At 42.1% G+C, this 10,923-nt stretch overlaps 1 protein-coding gene across 6 annotated transcripts in view; it reads left to right on the forward strand.

Moving 5' to 3' along the window:
- The window catches only part of magixb (MAGI family member, X-linked b), a 51,134-nt gene extending 41,779 nt beyond the window's left edge, over window positions 1–9,355 (forward strand). For 3 of the 6 annotated variants that reach the window (XM_085147210.1, XM_085147209.1, XM_085147211.1), the window contains exons 13-17: window positions 1,484–1,684; window positions 1,781–1,857; window positions 1,979–2,125; window positions 5,129–5,267; window positions 6,144–9,355. In XM_085147210.1, coding sequence (XP_085003336.1) covers window positions 1,484–1,684; window positions 1,781–1,857; window positions 1,979–2,125; window positions 5,129–5,267; window positions 6,144–7,174 — 1,595 coding nt within the window. In that variant the 3' untranslated portion in view covers window positions 7,175–9,355. Of the gene's footprint in view, window positions 1–1,483; window positions 1,685–1,780; window positions 1,858–1,978; window positions 2,126–2,559; window positions 2,661–5,128; window positions 5,268–5,634; window positions 5,739–6,143 lie in introns of those variants that run through there. The other 3 variants (XM_085147212.1, XM_085147213.1, XM_085147214.1) reach the window with 3 other exon arrangements.
- The last annotated feature ends 1,568 nt before the right edge of the window (window positions 9,356–10,923 follow it).

The raw sequence follows: 10,923 nt of genomic DNA on the forward strand, positions 1-10,923 counted from the left end.
GTGCGTGTGAGCATCGCTGTTGCATGTGTATTCATGTGTTTAGCCACTGTTGATGTATTATGCATGATAAGAAGACTATTTGCAAAGCTGCCTTGGCTTTGATTTGACCTGATTGCTGTTTCCGCCTGGGTCACCCAGATTAGGCCCAGATTGGACTCGTGTCTCTGGGCTCTGATTTATAGGCTGAACCTTGTAACTGAATCATGATTCCAATGTGACATGCTCCTCATCTCATACGACATACTCCTACCCCCAATAATACAATTTTAATCTGTTAACGAAGCATTTCATTTTGCTCTTTAAATCACTCTAAACATGCTATTTTGGTACCAGAGGGACATGGGCAGAATTGAGCGTCATGTACCTCAGCTGAATAACAGTTTCAAAATGTTTATGCTGCCTGATGGGTTACATAAGGCCACTGGCAAGACTCTAGAAGGGCCAGCTGCCACTAAAGCTCCACATTCCCTCAAAGTGGGGTCAGGGAAAGCCTAATAGGGAGTTTATTAAAACACAAAAAGAGAAATAAGAGATGCAGCAGACAGAAACAGCTGTCCAGCTAAAAAATGTAAGCTTTTTAGTTGGTGCAGGAGATTAACGGAAGCAAATTTATTGTTAGGCTGCTGAATATTTTTCTCATCAGCTTCAGATTCTGACCATTTTAGCTTAATTGCATGTGATCTCTTCATACAGACAATAAGACAAATGGAGTTCATTATACATGAAGCTAATGGCCCGGTCCTCGCCTTCCACAACACACTTGTGTATTATCTGTAACCTCAGTTTCACACTGTGTCTTATAGCTGATGAGGGTGAGAAGAGTTGTTTTCCCACATCGAGGAGAAAAATATTCGATGGTGCTTGCACGAAAAATAAAAGTACTGCTGTATGTGTTTTGTAAGCCGGTGGCATACTAATGCACACAAGCTACAATGTGAGGGGGATCTTAGATGTGCTGAGCATAAGAATCACTGGTGCTGGGTAAACAGATATCTAAAGATCTAAAGTTTGTTGTTATGTGCGGTTTGACAGATTTGGGTTGGGAAAAAAATATTGCCGGAAAGATTGCGTTCCATGACAGTTTATTCTTGAGGGGGAAGATGCATTGTTGGACAGCTGAAAAACTGTTTGCGGCGTGTCAGTGGTTAGAGAGGTAGGTTGATAGATGGGAATATGAGGGAGAAGAGGAGAGTGTTTCAAGGAGATAACGGGGAAAGGAGGGACTAGGTAGGCTCCTTTAAGGAAGTAATTCATAAGCTAGCCTGTCAAGAATGATCCGAAGCTAAATTATAGCTTGTTTTAGGATTTCTGGCACATGCGCTGATGAGCTAAAGCTTCCTGTTTTTATAATTATCTACTTATGACTCCACTTATTACTCTCAGCCTTCAGTTAAGAGGAAACTTTTTAGGCCTGATGGAATCTCGTGTTCCAGCCTCATCTACTTTAATGTGCCGATAACTATTTTATTCTGTCCTATTTCAGCTGCTTCTCTTCTGCCCCACCGGTTTGTGACGGTCCGTCGTGGCAGTCCTGCGGCAAAGAGCGGTCAGATCCGGCCCGGGGATCGTTTAGAGGCTGTAGAGGGACGCTCGGTGGTGACTCTGCCTCATCGGGAGCTCGCTCAGATACTTCGCCGGGCAGGAAATACTCTACGTCTTACCATTGTCCCGCGTTCCAGCACCTGTAGGCATTCACATAAGCATCCAAACATACACATATGCCACAGTGCAAAGCTTGGCTCCTATTTCACAATTAGACTTTAATCAATATCTTTTGCAGACTCTGCAAACCTTCCGGAAACTGCTGACTATGACTCTGGTCACAGAAACCGAAAGGGACAGAGGTCACGTCCAAAGGTGAGGGAAGCACATTCAATCACGTGTACCTAACGGGCACTGAAATTCCGACATTGATTGTGGCTGTTATTAACTGCCAGTGTATAATATTAACCTAAACTTCTTTATCTGTGTGTCCCAGCGGGACTCCAGGTATTACAGTGTGGATCTGGATCGCGGCCCCTCAGGATTTGGCTTCAGCCTCCGAGGAGGAAGTGAGTACAACATGGGCCTCTACGTTCTGGGACTGATGGAGGGAGGGCCTGCATCACGGAGCCAAAAAATGCAGGTGAGTCTGTTTCCTATGTGCATTTCAGCTTGTTTACACAATATATAACGAATGCATTGAAGTTCTTTGAGTTTTGCTTTTATTTTTTTCAGCAAAATCTACAGAGTTGTGTAGTCGGGGGTTGTGGTTTAATAATCCATGTCAAAACACTCTTCCCTGACCTCAAGGTCAAGGAAAAATGTGAAGGGGAATTCACATTTTTCATGTTTTTCCTAAGTGAGAAATTAGAAAAAGACAACCATAGTGCTTAAAGAATCAGTTTTTACTTATAAAAGGCTGCTAAATTAGCCCAAACTGGACATTGATTTGAATCTCCTATGTTGAAAAAGAGTTTTTCCTCACCCTTCTCTGTGGCATGTCTGACGCACTACATGGCAAAAGCAGGGATGGACATTTCATAACATGTGTATTTTTCTTCCTCTACTCCCCCACAGTTTTGTTGGAGTCTCTGTCCTCATACCGGACATAACAAAAATGGTCTCTGTGGTCTTCTCTGACTACTAAACAATAAAACCCCTTCTTGCACATTTCCATTGATGGCTATGGTATCTTTTTGAAACCTCTGAAAAACATCCAACAAAATGTTCAAATCTAGTCCCTTCCCTTCCTCCAAGGGTGGTGCCAGCTCAACTTTGCCATCCTCTCAAACACTGAGCAACAACGGGTATCTGTGCTCACAGTCATTTCTCTTTTCTTCACTGTCAAAAGCAATATGCTTCCTGAAAAGAATTACACAGATGTTTGCTAAATCCAATTTGGGGCATCAAATACTGGGTGGCATCAAATACTGAAGCGCTAATAGAAGCCTTTCAAATGCTAAAATCCAACTTGAACTCCAAGCCCTGGGTCCAGAACCACAGAGGCTCAATTAGGCTCTGCTTTGAGCTATTCTCAAACTGGAGGAAACTCTGCAATGCTTCAGCCAGGCTGATTCATGTCAGCATCATTAAGGAAAATTCTCACAGTGCAAAATGCAGAGGTTGGAAATGTTTCAGATGTCAACCACAACTGAGCTCTCGCAAGAAAGTTGTGATTATTCCATCTGTGTAACATGATGTCTTTAAAGAGTTCAGACATCTCGAGGAGGGAAAGATGTTTAACAAGCAACGCCTGTTCAAGAAGCAAAATCCTTCGCATTTCGTGTATCATTTGCAGACCTCTCAAGGGAACATACTCTGATCGTCCCACACATCACAATGCCACACTGCTTGTGAGATTCTATCATGACAAAGTATCTCAGTAAGGACATAATATAATGGAGGCAGCAGTCCAAGCAACTGGATGCTGGGTTTTTGGCAGAAAATGCTTTATGTCCTCTGTTATCCGCAAGTCTGTTATTTGTCGCAAGTTACGTGGGAGAAGACTAGAGGATGGCATCAATGTGTTTAAATCCTGGACAATTTTTAATGTACATGTTCTCCGAAAGGTGGGAATGCAGACAGCAAGCATTGGACAGTACTCGTTACCTGGATGTCAACCAGAGCTGTGCACATCGAGCTGATTGAATTAATCAGCTCAGCGGTCATGAAAACTCGCAACGACCAACATTTTTGCAAATTGGAAGTGAAGATTATAAAGGAAAGAACTTTCAGGTTATTTTTTTTATTTAATTGTAGGACAGAATTATTTATTTTTCTTTCAGAAAGGATGATCCAGTGTATCCTGTGCTAGAAGATTAAATAAATTAAGCAACTTTGCTTTGCTAGTGCAGCAGCCATTCCCAAGTAAACACTGCAAAGGCTGTGGCCAATTTCCAGATCTGCAAACCTGTAATAACACAAGCCTGAGATGAAAGATTTTCTCCTTTGTTTTCACTCAGTCTTGTTGAGATTTATTCTCCATTGACAGTCAATTTTGTAAACTGTAATTTTGTACATTCGAAAATTGAAAAATGAAGGTTTTTTTGAACTACTTATTGTGTTTCCATAGTGTTGTAACTCTCAGATTCACCTAAAAATGTGAAAAGATCTCCCGGTTCAAAAGCCCAGGGAGGCTTGTGGTGTAAAATCTGTAAAAGATAAATATGTGGCAAAACTAAAGACAGAAGAGAAGCAGCCAAAAGTACCTGCCTGCCTGCCACTCCTATTCATAACAGCCTCACAGATACTTCCAGGCCATATCACTCAGAACCAGTTAAACTATTATTCCTACTACATACTTCTAAATAGAAACCATATAAAACATGTGCGTGTAATCTTTTCTGTTAGCTAAAATGTGTTTGGATGATATTTCCTGAAAAGTCTGAAGGGGAAACCTTGACATTAAAGTTGATATGACTATAATAATAATAATGGATTGGATTTATATAGCGCTTTTCAAGGCACCCAAAGCGCTTTACAATGTCACTATTCATTCACTCTCGCATTCACACACTGGTGGAGGCAAGCTACGGTTGTAGCCACAGCTGCCCTGACAGAAGCAAGGCTGCCATATCGCGCCATCGGCCCCTCTGGCCAACACCAGTAGGCGGTAGGGTAAAGTGTCTTGCCCAAGGACACAACGACCAGGACAGAGAGCCCGGGGATCGAACGGCGACCTTCCGGTTACAGATACGCTTCCCAACCCCCTGAGCCACGGTCGCCCCGTGTTTGCATGTTCTCCCCATGTCTGGGTGGGTTCTCTCTGGATACTCTGGCTTCTTCCCGCAGTCCAAAGACATGCAGTTAGTGGTGTTAGGTGTGAATGTGAATGGTTGCCTGTCTCTCTGTGTTAGCCCTCCCATTGAGTGGCAACTTGTCCAATGTGTACCCCACCTCTCATCCTATGGTAGGTGGGATAGGCTCCATCCCCCCGGCGACTGTAATGAGGATAAGTGGAAAAGAATGGATGGATGACTTTTAAGTATTTATCAATGGAATTACGAAATTCTTATATGAGAAACATTTAAGACATTTAACATTAACATTTAATAGTTGAAAATAAAGGATAAAAATGTCAGACTCTGGTGATTAAAATGATTGAGCTCCAGTTTGTAAAGTGGTGAAATGATGTGTGTGGCTACAGGTGAGCGATCAGCTTGTGGAGATAAACGGGAACAGTACAGCCGGGATGACCCACAGCCAGGCCGTCGAGCAGATCCGCAGAGGAGGCCACCGCATCCACCTGGTCCTCAAGAGAGGAAATGGCTATGTGCCTGATTATGGTAAGGCAGCGTGGGAACATTTTAATTTTAAGAGTGGCAATACATGAGAGCAAAAGAGAAATTTGAGAGTGAAACATGGGCAACCTCGTAGCTTTTGCATGTTATATGTCTGCTATGGGTGTGTTTCCTGTTTTTCTATGGGACTGATTCCAACTAAAATGCTCTCTACTTTGTTTTAACATTTTCTCTTCTGGTGTTTCCCACCTTTTAACCCATCACATCTGTGTTTCATTTGACTATGTTTGCTTTTAACACTCCCACACCACATTTCTCATTTGTCTGTGTTGGTTCTTCTTCCAAACACTGCTCTTCTTTCTGCTCAACTCCTTTGTTTCCTCTCCATTCCCTTTCTCTCTCTTTCTCTCAGTGGAGCTCTCCAGCTTGTCTCTATGCATGACCAACTCCAAGCTAGGCGAGCCTTGCTTCTATGTCATTGGACGGACAGAGAATACGCGGTTGGTAATGGTTCCTGTTAGTTCTCCCATTTTCTGTCTCTCTACATCTCTCTACCAAACCAGCATTGCTGTCTTCATTAAGTAAACGACAGTACTTGTACTTGGACTTGATTAGCAATTAACATTGTAGCAGAGTACAACATTATGCTTTATGTCTCTCAAACCTATGCTGAAACAGTAATTGGACAGCTTGTAATTTGCCCATACACTGAACAGTTAAACAATGAAAGTTTCACTAAAATAGAAAAGCAGCTGTTATTACACAAGCTGACCTAAGGCACCTTTCTGGATTTCAGAAGTCTTTAATAACAGATTACATAATTCTCTTTACCATAGATGCTGTCATTCCTCTTTAACTGCCTGCTCAGTCTATATCTTTTGTCTCTGCCCACCACCCTAACTCTACACAATGTCTGTCCAGGCCATGAGCACCAAATCACCTCCTCCCCCCTCCTGCATCACCCCAAGAAGCAGGGTTTGGCTGCAGTAAACTCCACCGGACGAAGGGGGCGCAGTTCACAAGAGAAGAGGAGAAGCAGGTCAAGGGGAGGCGAGAGGGATAAAGGGACGGGAAGGAGAAGAAGACATGTCTCAGGTGAAGGACAACGCTTGCGTTTACAAAGCCCCATGTCTGATCAGACAGAGAGGTTGAGGAGAGCCAGGGACAGGAGGAGGAGAGAAAAAGCGTCTCAGAGTTTACCTAGAGATGCCCTAAGGAACTATAATGATAGTGACACGGAAACGAGGGCAGAGAGGGGAAGGAAAAAAGGAAAAGGCAGGGGGAGGAGCAGGAGCAGAGAGAGGAAAAGCAGGAGCGAAGAGAGGGAGAGGATGTTAGAGAGAGAAGAGTTTATGAATCGGGACAAGCTGATGAGGGTGGGAGAAAGGAGGAAGGAGGTGGTGGAAACGTTTGAAAGTGAGAGCGAAGACAGTGACAGGGAAGTCATTTTACCAATTCCAAGTCTTACCCAAAGGCTTCCCAGGCCCAAAGAAATCTGGGAGGAGGAGAGCGATGACGACTGGGGTATGGCAGCAGAGTACAGAGAACTGAGGAAAGAAGGGAAGCCAGAGACTGAGTGGGAGAGGTCCTGGGGTGATGACAGCAGAGAAAGTAAAGACACAGGGCTGAATCGGTATGAAAAAGAGGACAATGATGAACAGAGCAGCAGCGTCAAGCGGCCTTTACGAAGCGTGGGTGTGATTGATCCGGAGTCACAGAGAAAGCCCTTCTCCTTCCTCGCTTCCACACTGTCCATAGATCAGTTGGGGGATGATGAGTCAGACTCTGAAGGCAGCCACTCTGACGGAAGTGTGTCTGCTGCCAGTATCTCAACTCTTTCTTTGGTCACCACACAGCCAGGTCCTTGGTTCATACCCAGCCAGCAGAGACTGACTCAGGTCATGAAGGAGAACAGGCAGGCGGACAGGGCGTGGGGGAAGAAGAAGAAGTGATGTCTCTTGACTTTTAACAGAAAACTGAGCATCCATTGTAACAGATTCTGTCAGATTCACACTGTTAGACCTCTACTTGTTTTCTGCAGCTACCCCCACTACCAACTTTTTTTCTCTGAGTCACTTTGATATTTAAAGTAGTATGAAGTCATATTCTTTGTGCCTTTTTACAGCTGGTCTCTGGCTGTTAATATTTTAACTTGTAAATGACACCAACAAAACAAGATTATCCCTCTCCCAACAGTGTCATTGTCTTTTTTTCCTCCCCTTCGGCACTGTTGCCCTACTTAAGTTGCACTTTCATCTTTTCTCACCTACCAGTGATTCGCACTACATTAGCAGTGTCCTCTCTCAAAGGGACAGTTCACCCTGAAATCAATTTTGGTATTTATTTCCTCCAGTTTGTAGTGATTTTTGTCCATCTAGATTATTTTAGTGATACCTATTTCTGGTTGGTCTTCTTTTAAATGAACTAAATGCCATTTATAGAACTAAATGGCACTCGTGTCTTTGAAAAACTCAGCAGCAGGGTCTCTTTTGAGAAATCGATACCCAGCTACTAAGAAAGAAAATGTTGGTGTAAGCAGTTTTCATGTAGGAAATGTTTTCTTTCTACAGTGCTGCACTAACCAACCATATCACTGTGTAGAAGGAGCGAGCATCTACCTGTAACAAGAAGCGTGTCCATGTGACAGAGTGCAAATGTTAATTTGTGTCCCCCTTCACTTGAGTTTTAGTGTTAGGTAGCTACATTTTTCTTTTGCATGGTAGATGTAGCTTGTGGGTATATTAATTGGATAATCCAAATTGCCACTAGGTGTGAATGTGCGAGTGAATGACAGTGCGAATGGTTGTCTGTCCCTGTGTGTTGGCCCTGCGACAGACTGGCGACCTGTCCAGGGTGTACCCCGCCTCTCGCCCTATGACAGCTGGGATAGGCTCCAGCGCCCCCCCGCGACCCTGAAAAGGATAAGCGGAAGCGAATGGATGGATGGATGGATGGATGGATGGTAGATGTAGTTCAGTAGAAGCAAAGTAGTTTCAAATTCTTGAATAATCAGGCTTAAAAACCCTCTTAGTATCATTTTATTCCAACAAAGCACTACGCTGTTAGATTGCAGGATTACTTATGGTTCTTCTAAAAGTAGAATGGGAGGCAGTTTTTCACTTCTTTCCACCATCACCAGCTGCTTGCTTATAGAGGATCACCAGATTTCTTTCTTAGTATTGTGAGCATCTCAGCTTAACAGACACTGCTGCTAATTTAACAGCATAAATAGCACTGCAGGCCAGAGGAAAAACAATACATTTGATTTTCAGTCAAGCTGTCCCTTTAAGTAACCCCTACTGTTTAAACACAACATAGAAATTCACTTATACCTCATGAAGATATTGAGCAATAATAATGCAATCAGTAATCCATATCCACTGCGCCGCATCTATCTGGCCTGAGAGGAGTCAGTGTTTGTACAGCATCCTCTTTGTGTTGCCTCAACTTGTAATCTTGTTCTATATTTGAATTGTGATAATGCAAATCCCTTTTAAAAGCCAACGGTATATTCTGTAAATATCTGTAGACAACAGAAAGCACTGTAAATACTATACTAAATGGAACCGGATTTATATTGAAATATATATATATATTATAATATGTCTAAACATTTGAATATATGCAGTATATATCTAGATATTACAAACAACAGCTAACTATTCATATTATTTATTATTGTGTGATGACAAATAATGTGAGAACTAGCTTTTGTGAAGGCTAAAAATGTAAACAGACTAAGAACTATATTGTAGCCGTCCTATTTATACATGAATGTTTTGTATTATGCTGCTTGGGTGTGGATTAGAATGCTCTGTGTCGTACCCTACTTCAGAAGTCAGCAAAAGATGCCAAAATATGCATCAGGTGCGTGCATATTTCAAGTACTGTTAAATATTGTGTATGTGGGGTCAGTACAAAACCACTATCTAGATTCTAAAGAGTGCTGTGCCCATCGTGCCACGTACTGTTGCCTTGGTAACATAAACCACTTTATCCTAACCACTGATTTTTCTTACTGTGAAAACCTTTGCTCTGAGGTCTCTCATACTAGAAGTGTGTGGGCTGTTTAGTAATTTAAGTCATGCCAAAAAAAGGCCCCACAAAAATATACTTAAAAAAAAAAATAATAATCTGCAGAATCTGAGCTCGGTGTTGCATCTGAGGTGACAAATTAGCACATTGTTTTCTTTTGCTCTCTTTCTTTTTTTAAATATTCTGTTGAGGGGGAAAAAAACAGAAGCCAAGTTGAATGGATACTGTGAGATGTTATTTTTCTATGAAATTATCTTTTTTGATATACTCAGGTTTTCTTGATAAGCCATTAGGAGGAAAAGCTACAGTCACTTCACGCCATTTTCGTAAACACACACAATGGATTAATGTTATTTAAATGTTAAAGCAATATTACGTTGGTTCTCTACGGTGGCATTTGGAGACACAGACTGTTACAGCTGTTATTTGTTAGCACTCCATAATCATTTAAAGGTTGATGCCATAAGTGACGTCATTCCTCCATTTGTACCCAGAGGAACAAAGCAGAGAAATAAAAAGCGTGGTGTTCCCTGTCTGTTTGCAGAAAGACATTACAGCAGCCAAACGGACATACTGTATTCTCCATCCAACGGCCATACAGTGTTGCTAGGTAGCCTATATATATAAGACCTTTTTATATATATATATATATAAATGTTTGCCAATATTCTTTTTTTTTCATTTCCTAAGTATGGCTGAACTGTAAACACACTAATAAAAGTGCAAATAAACTGCTGAACCAATTTCCTCTGTGGTCATGATGGTGTTCCTTTTCTCGGTCCACATAACGGACAGCAGATGGCAGCAAAAACATAGACAACAGTATATTTATGTGAAGTGGGATTTCACAAGATGAAGGTGTGTGTGAATGAGAGAGAAGGGGAAATGCAGCCTGATATTCAGATGCAATATGTGGGTGAGATGTCTGTTAATAAATCAGATGTAAGCTCTTTAACTAGTGGTGAATGAGAGCCACGAAGAGGCTGAAACCTCAGCATTTCCTGCAGATCAATCATTCATCTAGCCTTGCTAGAGCATGCATTTTGCATACAGCCTCACTCCTCAGTGGAGTATTAACTGTACAGTGAGGCAACCTCACCTGTCCAAGCTGCTGTGCAGGGAGAGAAGCGGGTGAATTTACAGAGTCTTAGCTTAGATATGAGCACTTAAGCACTGACACTAAAAATAACAGCGCTCTGAGGCCTGTCTTTCTCTCGTGTTGTCCTAAGCCGCATCCTTCTGTTCAAATCAGCTCGGATGCAAAATGGAAAAAAGAAAAGAAAAAAAACCGGCAGTAATAACAGCGCTGCTTTCACTTCAGCTGCAGGAGATTGTCTTATGGAAGTGGATTAAATCACGACTTCAAATATAGCATTTTCAATGTTATAACAGGGAGTTATTTGACACGACAGGGGCAGTGTTTCACCTGCAAAGTGTTGCAGTGCACTGTATTGTTTTCGTACCTGAACACCACGGATTCAGGCGCTCAACAGGGTTCCTGGAATGCGTAAAGCTACAAAGACAGAAAATGAGATTCTCGCAGTATTTTCAATATAAAATGTCTTCTTTGCGCTTCTTTGTTGAAAGCTGCATTCCTAAATTCACTATCTGACAAATGTAATAGGACCTGTGAGATCTGAGGAAAAAAATTGAATGCCATTTTCTT

Source organism: Neolamprologus multifasciatus, chromosome 20, assembly GCF_963576455.1.
Source record: "Neolamprologus multifasciatus chromosome 20, fNeoMul1.2, whole genome shotgun sequence".
Classification (NCBI taxonomy): domain Eukaryota; kingdom Metazoa; phylum Chordata; class Actinopteri; order Cichliformes; family Cichlidae; genus Neolamprologus; species Neolamprologus multifasciatus.